General features: G+C 35.8%; 1 protein-coding gene across 1 annotated transcript; it reads right to left on the minus strand.

Moving 5' to 3' along the window:
- Positions 1-4,624: 4,624 nt before the first annotated feature.
- LOC145666037 (E3 SUMO-protein ligase KIAA1586-like) lies at positions 4,625-6,004 on the minus strand. Its single transcript, XM_081733136.1, has one exon. The coding sequence runs from the start codon at positions 6,002-6,004 to the stop codon at positions 4,625-4,627; it is 1,380 nt and encodes a 459-aa protein (XP_081589262.1).
- Between the last annotated feature and the right edge of the window lie 10,021 nt (positions 6,005-16,025).

Consider the following 16,025-nt stretch of genomic DNA (forward strand, 5'->3'; position numbering starts at 1 on the left):
GCACAGGAGTCGATGAAAAAGCTGATTTGGATTTACTTCAAATCGTTGTGTCTGCACTTGGAAATGGCTGTACCGCACTCATGAGCATAATCGTAGTTGACAGTTTCATCAGCAATCAATCCGGTAGATAATGAAACAAGGTCTGATTGTTCTTCGAATAGGCTGTGAGTTACGAGCCAAATCATTAGCTTTTCGACATCGTTTTTGTCTCTGGCCCGTCGACATTCGCGAAGCTATACATGTTGATCGGAAGTTTCGGAATAGATTATACCAAAGTCTTCAATCAGCTCAATAATGCTCATTGAAGCTGGCATTGTACACATCCAACGAGGAATCAGTCCTTCAGACAACCCACGTCCATGTGTCAGTCCTCCAACAGTTTTCATAGTCCGCTTAAATACTTGCGCGATGAGCATGTCTGTCCAAACCCCTTACCAAAACTTATTCTATCATCTAATAGTGAAAGAGCCTTGGGTGGTGAACCGTTTGAATTTTGAGGTTGTCATGGTTTCTTTTAATTTCATTGTTTACTGAAGGTAAATCTGAGCAAACTTTGCGTAATATAGGTGTCCAGTGGCATGTAAATACGGAATCATACATTTTATAGCGTAGAGTGGTGGAGTTCCCAGTCACCAGAGCGTTCTCTGCTAATAAAAAGTGCATAATGTTGACCATTTGGAAGTACTGCACCCATAATTTGGCAGTACGATTAGATGAGGAAACTTCTTCCAGTTTTTGACGTATAATAGCCTGGAAGCTTCGATCAAGCATTCAGGCGTGTAAACCACACTGTCACTTCATAATTGCGAACATGTTTCTCCTTCACCATTTTGTTTCAAAAGACAGCAGCACAACAACAGAAAAAAAAGAAGGCCAGTAGAGGGAAATACCCATTTAGTGAAGTTGAGTAGAAGCGGCTGCTCGCAGCGTTGGAAATCGATTTTATTTTGTATTTTCTACGATGGTAAATATACTTCAAAGAATCGTGTTACCCACTATTCTTGCGATTGTACTTTCACACTCTATTATATAAATTAAAAAGAAGAAATCGAGATAAAAATAACTTTCAAAGAATGTTTTTTATAAGAGCTATATCTATCAATAACGTCAAATCCAAGATGGCCGAGGTTTCTCAATATGGCAGTTTTTTCAAAATGACTTCTCTGGAATTTCCAGTTTGTTAATTAGAATACTTACCCAGACGTTTCCACCAATTTTCAGCGTGTTTTCGACCAGTTTTCACCAATGTCCGGCTTAAAGCCTAATTTATAAACCTTAGATGTGGCAGCCGTATTGAGAATGGCCGCCATATTCGATAATACAAACATTGAAGCGGAGGGGACTTCTGAGGGATGTTGTTTAGGGTCTTGCCCACGAAGTTACGAAAATTCACTAATTTTCTATACATTACACTGATCTTCTACCCTCATAGACTGGTCTTTGACGCCTCATAATAAATTTAATAAGAGATTACGGCTTGCTGCACATACAATTGAATATCAACGTCAGTTTTAGAGATACGGTAATGTAACTGAACTCGTTAGAAAGCTCGTGAAACGACAAACAACGGTTACTTAAGAATATTTTCTCGCATATGTACCCTTTCCAAGTTATTTATAGTTAAAACTCCAAAAATAGTTCAAGAATGTACTCCCATGCGCAATGAAAATTGCGTGTATACTGTAACTCACGATTTTCCGCATTTATTTCATTTTCCTTATGTTTATGGGTAAAATTCAGTTATTATTATGTTGAGATAATAGAAAGCAATCCATCTAAGGAGATATTTCCAAAAATATAATAAAATCATAAAAATATAAGCAAAAAACAAAATTAATCTCGGTTTTGTTTATACTGGCAATGACGATTTCTAGGGATCCTTTTCAGTAGCAGAGTAAAATTGCGGAGGGAATTCAGTAGGGGAGTCGAGGATTTCCTTCAAGGAACTGGATAGTGGTGTAAAATGTTGCATTTACTGGTTAAAACCTAGTGTGTAGATTGCCTGCCAAATATATATTAGTTTCTGTAACTAAGATGTCGTACGAAAATATTGAATTAAACAGAAAAACTCTTATCTTAAGGTTCGAAGTGATACGCACCATGGTTATGAAGATTACTTCTTTATATATATAAAAAGCCAACACAACGTAGCCTCCGTGGTTAGTTGGATAGAGTGGCGGACTCGTAGTTATTTTATTATTTTGACACCACATCGAATCCCATCCCATTCTTTTTTTGTACAAAACATTATAATTTTCATGTTAATAAGAACTGAAGAAATATTGATATTTTGCTGTAATGACGTATTTATCCAGGATTAAAGTACTATTGGTAATAGCTATTGTTTTCAGTTCATGCTGTTGTATAGCTTCTCTCATACTGTTTTCTTGGGAAAAGAACAATTTTGTTTCCCGAAAAAGTGTGAAGGATTTATACGCACAGAAAAATACATCTTACTACCAAACGTGATTTATCGTGATGAAATGGACTAGTTTGCCATTGTTTAAAGAAAAACTAAATTATTGCAGTTGGCTCTTCTTTAGGGTTTAGCTAAAAGAAATATTTTTTCTTTATAAGACTATACTTTACGAGGCAAGGTGTGTGATCATACCCACAAATTTAGCTAGGGAGTGAAAGATAATTGTTTATACAAACATTTTACAGGTTTAGGTGCGTGAAACACCAATACACCATGGTCTCGCTTATCCGACCATCCTTTGTTTCACATACCTATGATCCGATATATCATTGCAAATAGCACCAATCGGCAAGAAGAGCTGCAAGTTGTGGTCTTAATCTATTTTTCAATATCTGGAGTCTATCGCCTAGCGCGCCCGTCTACAACTTGACTCATACGTCTATCATTCAGTGCAGACACGTATCCAGGTTTTCTATTCGGAAGGGGCCCAACACGAATCCTCGTAAGCACGTAATTCTAATGTTTTAAAAATATCAATAATAATAATAATAATGCAACAGTTCTGTACTTCTCTTAAACTTTTTCCTACTTTTCATTTACAAACCGGTTTACTTTGGAAACTGCATTATAGCACAAACAAAATGAAACATATTTTCGAGAGAAATGTAACTAAAGAAAACTGTCTACTACGTACATCACATAACAAAAATAGCAAGAAGACATTGAGTGTATCGTTATAATATATTAAAGTTAAAAAACAGAACGGAAACGAAATGTTAATCATATTTAAAACTGTTTTTTTAATTCCACCTGGTATAATGGCATTATGCTATGTTCTTAGAATTATAAGAAGACAAGAGCACATTGCCCAAAGTTTGGACACTGACTACTAGTAAACTGATATAAAAGAATCTCAAAAGGGTAAAAGCAAGTTTATTAAAAAGTGCTTGAGTTTCCGAGAGGGACAACCCTCAGGGCCTCACGCTGGATACATCTCTGATTCAGTGCAGTGCGGTTATTTGTTATAAAACATTATTATTAGATGCGTGATATGTAAAATTATATCATAAGTTTTACTTTTAATATGTTTTTCCTTAACACATCCATATTATACAGCGTTCTTACTGCCTGTTTATGTCGGATAAGCAAAACTCTACTGTATTTCCAAAGCTAGCATATACATGAACTAGAATTGTATCGTCCTAGAACAGACAATATTGTGAAATGCTTATATTAAAAGGCTGGAATAAAAAAACCTAAGTACTGTTTTGGTAGCGTAAGAACAAATTAAAAACAATTCAATATATTTCTTAGGTATCATATCATATTATTGTGTCGATGTGTATTCTTTTTCAAACATAGTTTTAAAAGTCATACCATTCGCAATATTCCTAAGGAAGTCGAAAGAAAAACTCCTATGAGCCTCTTATGGCAAAGCGGCTTAAATGCATGGTCCGAAACCGATTCCCACGTTAAGGTATAGATAAAGTTCCCGTACTTCAAAAATGCTAATCCAGGACGCTACTAAATTACGAGAATCTTTGAAATGCTTAAAATTGAAAGAAGTGTTCAATACTAGTTTACTTTCCTCCATTAGATAGAGTTGTTCAAGTATTACGTTATCACATTTTTATTCATTTCACTAGATCTTCTTCCAAGGACGCCAATTTCTCTGTAAACTTGGGGGGGGGGCATTCAAATGCAGAAGATATATATATATGAGGATTTTAAGACAAATTACACTCAAATTAAGTCAAATATTGTATATTCATAAATACAAAGGAGGCCTACATGAGCTTTGGGCGGGCCCTGCTCCCCAGGATCGGCGCCATTGCTTTCTTCCTAGCAGTGTTTCTTTCAGAAAAAATGTTCCGGGGGGGCACACGTAGTATACGGAGGGGCACATATTATTTTCATGCGGTCTCGGTATAACTTAGCAGCTTCTTTTCTAAAGTTATGTAAAAATGTCAATATTGTTATTTCTTGTCCACGAAAATACTGAAGTGTATGATCCCAATCATTACCATAAAGTTAAAATATTTATTCATGGCCTGTAAAAGTTTTCTTTTTTCGGTTCGAATAATATAATTAGCAAATACAATAGAAATGTACTAATAATATTAAATACAATAGACATTTATAAAAGTTTTACATTATAACTTCGTCCGTATGACAAAAATTCACTTCGTAGTTTGTTTTTAATCATTAAAGAATACCTATTCTTCTCATCTTTGCTTTGGCGTATGAATTGATTACCTCATTGATAAAATTCGAATTTGGCACTTCTTCACCCTCAATGCAGATCAACATACAATGCTTTAGGTTTTCTTCTGCCATACGAGATCGCAATTTTGTTAATATCCTGTTCATTGTGCTGAAAGACCTTTCAACACTGGCTGTTGATATAGGTACACACATGACCGATTCACATATTTTATGTAGATTTTCATAACCAATTTTCACTTCAAGTACTTTTGGAAGAACGGGGTCTATATCCAAACAAGCATTTTCAGTGCTCTTCATCAGTGACCGAAGGAAAAATTGAAATGACTTTATATCTGCCCATAACGGTTCCATGTAAAAATCGACGAAATAGTTGCACAGTTTCTTTACATCATCTACACACTTGATACTTAAAAACACGCCTATGTTTTCGAAGTAGGATGCACTTTCCATTAGGCCAAGGGCGCGGTCGTTGAATCTATTTGATATCTCTTCGACAACCTGCAACACATAACTCTTCAGGTCCTTAAGCGTTTTCTCAGGATCTTCGTCTTCCACAAAAGTCTTCGAAAATTCTTCAGGCTTTTGCATGGCCTCCAAAATCATAGTCCTCAATTCGCTATTGGTGCTACAACATTCATCCGCTATCTTCGTAAGATGTTCTTTAGTGGCATCGATCATAGACATCAGAGATGAAAATGACAAGGTTGCATTTTGAAGCTGCTTACTCAAGTGAGACAACGCACTTAGTAAAGCATCCATAACACAAAGTGTGGTAACAAAGCTTTTGTTGGTTATTTCGCTTAAAATTCCTCCCGCAAGTGACGCAAAATCAACCCCTTCTTTGTGAATATGCTCAAGAGCCAACAAAATTCCCGAGAAGCACCTTTTCACTGCATTCACAATTCTATAGTGACTTAGCCACCGTACTTCAATGCATTCAGGTACTTTTAATATAGGATCGTTTATGATTGTCTGAATTTCATGCAGAATGTTTTCCCGCTTAGGTGATCTACTAAATAGATTGTATATGTCTTTCAATGTATGGAAAAATATTTTAACTTTGGGATTCTTGTTTCTGCACGTAGCAGCAGCAAGTGACAGCACATGAGCTCTGCAGTGAATATACGGTATATCTCTGCCAGCTTTTGTTGACAGAATCCTGCGAACACCAGAACTGTTGCCAGAAAAGTTAGACGCACCATCGAAACTAAACGCTATGAGATTTTCGTATTTCAAATTGTGATTTTTCATTTCAGTGTCTATAGCATTAGCAATGGTATCGACTTTGCAATCAGGTATGGTCACCAGCGCCAAAAATGTTTCAACCGGAGCACTGTCCTCTACATATCGCAAACACATGCTAAGGGCGCATTTTATTATTTATTGATGTATTTTCATCAGCCATTATCGAAAACTTTTTATCTCTGATTTTTTGAGTCACTTTAGAACGTAAGACTTCACCAGCACAACTCAACAATTCGGAAGCAGTGTTCTTACTGCAGTAGTTAGAGCGTTCACTTTGTTCATTTTTCCACGTTTCTAGTTCTGGACTACACTGTACAAGCAAATTATTCACTAGTGCCTCATATTTTGTTGTATGTGGCACTTCTTCTTTAACCAAGAAATACAATCCACGAACAAGCATTCCCAGCGATTGGCGGTTTCGATCTTTTTCGGCTTCACTTTGACGAAGAACTTGAGAGTATACAGGGTTATTTTTTACTTGCATTCGCAGCCTGTCCATCTCAAGGCTTGCAATGTGCGCTTTTGAATGATTATGCTTTTCCAGTTTTCCGTCTTTTCCTAATGCATTTTTATATGCTGTGAATGGATGAGTCACAAAAACACCTCCTGTTTTCTGCTGCACATTAGGGTCATTCTTCATATATCGCTCACAATATTTACAAAAGGCACCTCCACGTACTTTGTCCTCGTACAGCCACTCATACTGTTGTTCCCACTGTTTATTATACAAACGCTTCTTCTCAACAGAACAAAGGTTTTGCTCATTTATATTTGCCCTATCATCTGCACACTTTGAAATACATTTCGACTGCTCAACATCAATACTTACATCCTTCTCTTGTTCTAGTCCGTTTGCATTTCCCTTACACTTACTTTTATCTGGCATATTATCACTTAGACTTGTACAGTCAGTCGACAAGGAATTCGATGGGCCAGGGTCCACAGATGTTTCAAGCTTAATGTCCAACTTTTTTTCCTTTATAACAAAATTCAAGATAGATGTTTGACTTTCGTTTTTCCTTTTCTTGTTAGAAGACATACTGAACAAATCACTCACCTGTAAACAAGACACACTAATTGAAAGCACAAAACTATAATCGCCAATATTAACCTAATCAGAATAACTTACATGTGTTATTCGTTTCAGATATACGTGCAACACGACGTTCAATTGTTACTCTTCCGTTCAAGGTTGGTAGTTACAGACACAAGATACCACCTAATTGCTAAATATGAAAAAGAAAACAACTATCGGCACGAGCTTTAGAACACCTTGGTAAAGTAGCAAGATTAAAACCGTTTGTTTATCTGTTTATTGTCTTCTGAAAATATTTATTTCCCACTGCTGGTACTATTCTATTTATTATATTATAGATGTATTACTTTGGTCTCTCCGGGGGGGCACTATCGGAGCTCCGGGGGGGCAGTGCCCCCCAAAAACATGTCTGGAAGAAACACTGCTTCCTAGTTAAGCAAACGTAAGCAGATGATTTACTCCCTCCCCTGGTAAGCAAAATTGTTTTTTTTTTTCCTCAAGATTTGTTGTGTTTCGTGAAATAACAGGAGGAATTTCCTGATTACTTAACCATCTAAATGAATATTTTCACTTAGAGCCATCCCGTCGATTCGCGTTGTCTAGGACTAAAATAAATTACGGGTCAATAATGAAGCTGAGACTTCCATATCAAACATGAAGACACATGTGGATCGGAGATCTTTCTTTGTTCCAACTTTGATTTTTTCAAATCCATGATGGGAAATTATATTATGAGTACAATTTTCGAAATTAATAATATACAATCGTAAAAATATCTAACAAAACGATGGTTTATTGCAAAATACTTTGACTCAAAGAATAAATTACAAGTAATAAACTTGTTACTTTTCCTGAAGAGTCTAAGTCTTGGATGAGACGGAATCTCTCGAGCGTAGTGCTTGGAACGATTGCCTCACTTGTTCTACCTTCCCCTAGCGCAGCCTTGATTCGACTTGATCCTAAACGAATTATTCAGAAGTCGAAGTCGGAAGATGTTTCCCATTTTTCCAAAACACTCTTGGTCGATTACAATCTGCCTCACTCGTGAGGCGACAATCCCATGCCGTAAGCGTCGGTGGACCACCGATAGGCAACTAGTGACATGTCCCCAAAAATTGGCGGTCCCGCAGCCAAAAATTGGTCCCACTTCCGTTTTGAAAATTATACCACCACCGGCAGAGAAGCGACGGGACGCCAACGAACCACAAAATTATTCCCCTAAAATACGTTAAATCGCCTATATGCGTAATTTCTTTGCATCAAGGTGAGTCTAAAAACATTTAAAAAAAATAAAACAAAAGTGCCCTGAGCTAGGCGTGAACCATCAACCTTAGGGTTACTAGTTGCGTAATCTTCCGAATTTGCCCCGGAGGCGATTATGAAGACACAGCTTGTAGAGTGATAAATCGTTGAAGTCTTTTTAATATTTCTAATCAGAGTGCTCCTTTAACCGTGTATATTTGAAGATAACTGTTTGGAATCAGATCAAATACACTTGTCATGTAATTTTATAACAAAATGGCAAGCGTCTATTTACTTTTTTCATAGTTCTTCCATATTCACTTGCTAGTGATCGGCGACAGTTGCCAACTAAATTCATACAATTATACGCACCCATCTCAAGATTTTTCACTTCATGATGTAAAGGCAGGAATTACTCTTGACCCCCGGAGCTCAAGTATTGTCCTTATAATAACAATTCGTCAGCGAAAAATAATATATAATAATAACCGCATGCACATGACTGGTGATAGTTCATGTTGGTCCCTTTACGATTCTCCGTGACAAATCAAACGAGCGCGGATCAAAATGATGTCCTCGTTCTTACGTGGTAACAACTTCAATACCTCCGCTTTTTTTTTTTTTTTTTTTTTTTTTTTTACATTCGCTCAGTCGCGTTACTCTTAGTCGGTTACCTAGAGCATTCGAAGCATACGAGTTATCATCAAACGATTTCTATGGAAGTTATTGTTTTTTTCTTTATTTCCATGAGTAAAAAAAGAAAAAAATAGGAAAATTTGGGAGGAAAAGGATGGGGAAGGAAACGAGACCACAAAAAGGGAAAATTTACAAAAACGAAACAAAACAAAACAAAACAAACTATAAAATTTAACAAAAGAGTTTGAATCTAGATTGTTTGTTTGTTGTGTATTTCTGTATGTGTGTTACCTTACCTTAGGCTTCAGGTTGTTTCTTGCAGGCTTTCCCTGTGTGTTTAGGTTTTCTCACCCATATGTTTTATATACATATATATACAATATATACAATATATATATATATATATATATATATATATATATATATATATATATATATATATATATATATATATATATATATATATATATCTTAGGTATTCACCTATTTCTTTCACTGCACTAAGGGTTTTCACCTGTGTTAACACACTAACACTTGTGCAACAAAACTAATATTCTAACACTAATAATCACTGACATTTGTTTTTCACCTATATGACTTTCTATTTATATATATAACTTCACCTTACACCACACGAATTTCAGGCATTTAGTTTTTCAGCCTGTATGTTTTTCCATTTATTGTTTACTTTCACTCTTCCGTATATTAATAATTTATCTTTTCGTTTAACTCTATTACTGTATTCATTATTTATTTGTTTATTTTAACCGCTCATTTTGCGTTCCTTGGTATCTTGGCTGGTTCTTATAGACTGAGTCCGCGGTCCACTCGGAACACTTAGTGTGGACTCCGGTCCGTTGTATCCCAGTGCTATCCTCACTAACCTCCTCTGGCGCCCGAACGGTAAATGCGGTGTTTTCCATTATGTCCTTTCTTATCGTTACCCTATTCCCTCCCGTGAACCCACCATCACTGTCCACTTCACGCACTCCTCTTCACACACTCTTGCACCGGAATTCCTCTTCCAGTCTCTAGGCTGGAGGTGCATCCATTCATTCAATTTGTTCCCGGTGGGAGACACGGTTTTCCTGTGTTTATCTTCCTGGAGTCTTTTCTCCGATCCAGGAACAAGTCTCACATTCGTTCATTTTCTTTCATTCATCACGTTAATTCTCTCCATTGTTTAAATTTTTTCTTATATCTGAGTATTCATTAGTTATTTTTTTCAATTTCTCACAATCTTCCTTACTAGTTAATATTTCTTGTAAAGTCTTGTTTCGAATATCCCTTCTTAATAGCACGTCATCTTCCATTGTTGCGCGCCACATAATATGGTGTTCTGGTGTGCCAATTTCTCCACATTCACAGCTTGGTGTTCGTTTGGATTTTATTTTATACAAGTAATCTTCACACGGTCCATGTCCTGTTAGGAAGTGAATTATTCCAGAAGTGGGATTTAAATGTTTTTGTAGTCTATCTTTTATGTTTGGAAATATGTGGTGTACTCTGTGAGCTCATTCATACCGTTGCCAATCTTCATTCCAAATTCCTATCATATCATCTTAAATTTCTTTTTCGGTACTTAGTTCTTTGTCAAATGTATTTCTGATTTTGTCTAGATTTCATTTTCTTAACCAATAGTTCGCTGCCCTCTGCAGAGCTACAATATTCATGGGTTTTACTCCTAATATTATACTTAGTGAGCTATGTGATGTTGATGAAAAAGCTCCACTTAATCTTATTAGTATGTTTCTTTGTGGTCTATTTAATCTATTCTTATATGTTTTATTTTCTAATGTTCTCCCAATCCAAACACTTGATGCATATGTTATTGCAGCTGCTAAAATGGTTTCTTGGTACAAATTTATTATTTTCAATGGTAGTTTGTATTTGTTTCTAGCTATCGTAATTAATTTATTTGCTATGCTGTTCCCTCTAGTTGTTATATATTTGAAATGTGCACCAAATTTAGTTTTTCATCTAATATTATTCCCACATATCTTATCTTTTGTTCTCTTTTTATGTTTGGGTTTCGTTGTAACTTTGTTCCAAAAATTAGGTATTTAGTTTTGCTCGTTGATAATTTTAATTAACTTTATTTGCTCTACTTGTCTAATTTTTCTATTATTTTTGCAGTTTTAATTTCTAATTCTCGTCTGCTATTTCCACTTGTTATTCCAATATCGTCTGCAAATGCAACAACTATGCCCACTTCCTGAATCTTGTTTAATACTTCCAAGCATAGTTGTAGCTCAATGTCCCATAAAGTTGGTCCCAGGATAGTACCTTGTGGGCAACCTTTGTCGGTCTCAATCTCTATGTCTCCTTCTTCGCTCGGTATTATGATTTTCCTGTTTAATAAGTAATTTCTTATTAAGTTTATTATGTATTTAGGCAAATTTAATTTTCTGATATTTTCTAGAAGAGAGGGAAACCAAAGGTTGTCAAAAGCTCCTTCAATATCTATAAAGAGTGCTAAGACATATTTTCGTTCGTACCCTTTTCCCTTTATATTATCTACTAATCTATTTATAGCGTCTTCTGTTGATTTCCAAATCTAAAACCATATTGTAGTTGATCGTGCTTAACGTCTCTATATTTTTGTAACCTGTTTAGGATTATTCTTTCAAAAGTTTTGGAAATGTTTTTAAGCAAGCAAATGGGTCCATAACATCCAACTTCTGAGGCCCCCTTTTCTGGTCCTGTAGATTCTGGCATCCTATAGGATACTTAACTTTGAAACTTTCCAGGAATCTGGGAAAAGTTGTTTCTTAAGTAACCAGTTAAATAATCTAGCTAGATATGATGTCCAAATAACTTTTGCCTTTTTGTATATTTCATTCTTTAGTCCATCTATTCCTGGTGCTTTTTTGTTTTTAAGTTTCTTCATTATCTGTTCCATCTCTTCATTTTTTACCAGATCTTCTTCAGGTACAGTATCAATGGTTTCCTCCATCAATTTGTTTCTTAACTCGATGTTACTTTCCGTGTCTATTTCCTTTATATCCTTTGGAAGGAACTTATTTGCTAATGCCGTTAATGTTTCCTCTCTGTTCGTAGTTAGCATTCCATCAGGTTTTTTAACTGTGCCCAAGATTAGAGGGTTGACTTTTTGTGTAATTAGTTTGCAGGGTGTTCCCCATGGGTCTACTACCTTATTCTTTTTTTAGGAATAAATATCAACTTTTCTTTTTTGCCTCTAACAGTTCTTCTTTGTATTCCCTTCTAGCATTTCTGTATTTTTCCAATCTCCTTTCCTTCAGAATGGGATGAAGTGTTGATTGGTACCTTTTTCTTGCTGATGTTGCTATTCGTTTTAACCTTTGGAGTTTGAGGTTCCAAAAGTCTTCGTATTTCTTAATTTCCTTATTCGTCGGGGTAGCATCTTTTAGTGTTTCTTTGGTTACTAACTCTGTTTGCTGTATTATTTGTGTAACATTACTATCTTCTATTTGTGGTAACTTTAAATTATCTTTAAACTTATTCCAGTTTTTTTTCTTTATATTATATGTCTCTGCTACTTTGGTTGTTTGGTTTGCCTGAATCTCTATGGTGATAATTTCGTGATCACTTAGTGCGTTACTGTCTCCCAGATGCCAACTTGTTACTCTATTTGCTAATTCAATGGTTGCACATGATACATCTATGTGTGATTTTCCTCTGTTTCCTATAAAGGTTGGTCTATTTCCCACGTTTAAGATTTGCAGTCCATTTTGAATAATTAAATCTTCTACTAAGTCTCCCTTGTCATCGTTTTCTTGTGCTCCCCACATTGTCGACCTTGCATTTGTGTCTGCCAACAGCAGAATACTATTATTACCTCTTTGTCCTATTATGTCCTGTATCTGTTTACAAAATCTTGAGTTGGTAGTCAGTACAGAAAGTACGCATTAATTATCCAAAATTTAAATTTTTCCATTTAATTTCCACTGTTGTTATCCAATTATTTGCATACTGAGCTAGTTTCAGTATTTCCATTTCCTTATTCATGATTACAGTCACAGCTTTTGGCTCTTCTCCATAGATGATCCTACTTCCCACAGGAAAGGTTGTTAATTTGCTATTTAGAAGATATGGCTCCTGTATGCCACAGTATCTATTCTTTTTATTTCCGCCAATCTTCTTAATTCCATTGTTGCCTCCTTGCTTCCCTATGTGTTATTTTGAATTATTTTTAATGTTGGATAGTTTACATCCATCTCTCATAAAAGCGTAATCATCTGCGCCTGATTTCGTAGGATCATAATATAATCTACCGTGTGCTCTAACTAGTTGTTTATAAACATTTTCTAAGGACCAGTATATTCCTCGTCTTTCAAAAACTTGATCCACCAGATCTAGAAGTTCAAACCCATTTGCTGGTAAATTATAGATTCTTAGCTCAATTCTATTTGTCTCTTCCAGAGTTGGATAAGTTATTGATCTACCATTTACATGTAAATCTCTTACTATTTGCCTGAGTGCTGTAGCCAATATTATTTTGTTTATCTTCTAGTTTTGCTAGTCTATATGTCTGATTTATTTCTTCATATAGCTGTTGATTTGTTCCCTGCATTTTACTTTTATTTTCGTCTTCTAGCTTTTCTACATGTCTTCGCTTCCACACGTCGTACTAGATATTGTGTTCTCTTGTATTTGCTCTTTTCTTTCTTCCTGTACTGGGAAGAGATATTTTTCTTCTCCATGTAAAAAGGATGAATAAATATTTGGTACCTCTTCCATACACTTATAATCTTCTTCTTTAAAAGTCATTTTACTGTTCCTTTTCCTGTTTTCTAGCAGTGTTGCTAGTTCACCCTTTTCTGTAATACTATCATTAATTAATTTAGAAGAGGCAAGGGCACAAGAGATGCTATTGGATTATTAAGGGTGATAGGTGAAAGATTTATAGAAAAAGGGAAAGAGGTGTATGTTGTATTTATTGATCTAGAAAAGGCTTTTGACCGCGTGAATTGGGAATTGTTGTTGGGAGTTCTAACAAAGATAGGGTTGGAATGGAAAGATAGAAGACTAATAAGAAACTTATACATGAACCAACAAGTAAGTGTTAGGATAGGGGAAGAACTGACAGAAGAGAGTGCAATTGGAAGGGGAGTTCGACAAGGATGCTGCCTCTCGCCAACACTATTTAATGTCTATCTAGAAGAGATAGTGAAAAAGAGCCTACATGATGATGATGGCATTTCGGTAGGAGGTAGAATGATTAGATTATAAGATTTGCAGACGATATGGCGCTTGTTTCAGAATCTGAAAAGAAAATAAATAAAATGTTAGAAAAAATGAGAAAGGGCTTTGAAGAATATGGGATGAAAATAAATGTTAGAAAGACAAAAGCCATGGTGATTGGAACGAAGGGGTCTGTGTCAAATATAAAAGTAGGAGAGGAGAAAATGGAACAAGTGAATAGTTTTCGATACCTGGGTAGTATTCTTAGTAATGACATGAAATGCGAACGTGAAATAAAAGCAAGGATAGGAATGGCGAAAGAAGCTTTTAAAAGAGAGAAAAGTCTGTTTTGTGGGACCTTGAACAAAGAGTTGAGAAAAAACTCATAAAATGCTTCGTGTGGAGTGTTGTACTGTATGGGGCGGGAACGTGGACATTATGTAAAGGTGACGAAAATCGACTGGAAGCCTTCGAAATGTGGGTGTGGAGAAGAATGGAAAGAATTAGTTAAGTCGAGCGGAAAACGAATGAGAGAGTGTTAGAAATGGTGGGTGAGAAAAGAACACTTCTAGATATTATTAGGAAGAGGAAGAGAAACTGGTTGGGACATTGCCTAAGAAGAGATTGTATCATGAGGGACGTCCTAGAGGGTATGGTGGATGGAAAGAGAGGGAGGGGGCGAAGGAGACTACAATTAATGGATGATATTAAAACAGAAAGATCATACGCGAAGACGAAAAGGTTAGCGGAGGACCGTGGAGCAAGGAAGCTTCTCAGCTGCGGCAAGTGACCTGCCAATAAAGGCAGAATACCTATGATGATGATGATGATGATGATCATTAATTTTTCTCCTATTTGGTTCAATTTAAATTTCGAAGTCTTCTATATTTTTCCCTGTTTCTCTACTTATAAATCTGTGCATTTCAGTTTCTGTTATCGAGTTTATTTTAATGTTTTCCTCTTTCTATATTTATATTTTCCGTTTGCGTCGCTTGATCGGATTTAACTATTTGTTGTTTGTGTTTTCTTTCCATAAATTATTTTAATCTTATTTCGTCCCTTCTTCTTTTACTTGGACTTTTTTCTTTTCCTTGTTTTTAGTTTTTTTCACTCTCCATAGTTGATTTTTGAGATTATTCTCTCTCGTGCTACCTTGTATGAAACACATTCTTCGGTCTGAGGGTTCTCACAATTTTTGTGACGTAATTTGCAAGGTACGCAGATTTTTTCCCCTTCTCATCACAGTCTTCACTTTTGTGTCTTAGATCGCCATAGTATCGAAATCTTGCTTTCTCTTTATTATCACAATACTTTGTTACATGTCCGAATTCTTGACAGATGAAGTATTGTGGTACTACCAGGAAGTCTTTGACGCGATGTGCTTCATAATCAATATACACTTTTTCCTTTCTCTACTAAGATTTTTCTTATTTTTGGTTCTACTTCTATGACGAGATGGCATCTTTTTTGTTGTTTTTTGCCAGCTCTAAACCTGGCTTTTATCTTTTTTGCCTCTTTCATGTATTCTTGCTTGAAATTTTGCTTAACAAGAGCTTGTATAAGCTCCTCATCTTTTAAGTTAGAAGGTATACCATAAGTTATCATCAATGGATTTCGTTTTTTGGTTTCTTCGCATTGGAAGTTTCTTTTTATTTCATCTTTAGCCATAATTTTGATGTCGTCTTTTGTTGCTGTTTCTATTACTACTCTGGCCCTGGTTGTCCTTAGTTTTTCTTTTCGTGGGTCAGTTGTACCTGCTAATCTCTCAGCTGTCTGTCTGGTTGTCTCTCCTTGGTTTGGTTTTATTATCAGTGCTGGTTTAGTTTTGGATGTTACCTCTTGGATTGTTAGTTCCCGCTCTGTGGGCCTTCTTTTTTGACTACCTCTGTCCAAGACGGCTTTTCATCCGTTTCCATTTTTTCAACGGTGATTTTTTCAATTTTTTCTCCTAATTTGTTTATGTATCCTGCATCATAGTATCTTGTTGGAACAGCTCCTGTTGTAGGTCTCGTATTTTCATTCTACATCGGTGGCCATCGCTTTCTTTTGCTATTC

The sequence above is a fragment of the Thermobia domestica genome, chromosome 12 (assembly GCF_964235325.1).
Source record: "Thermobia domestica chromosome 12, izTheDome1.hap1.1, whole genome shotgun sequence".
In the NCBI taxonomy this organism is placed as follows: domain Eukaryota; kingdom Metazoa; phylum Arthropoda; class Insecta; order Zygentoma; family Lepismatidae; genus Thermobia; species Thermobia domestica.

Excerpts from the sequence above, each read along its gene's own strand:
- LOC145666037 (XM_081733136.1), bottom strand. The coding sequence starts at position 6,004 with ATGTGTTTGCGATATGTAGAGGACAGTGCTCCGGTTGAAACATTTTTG.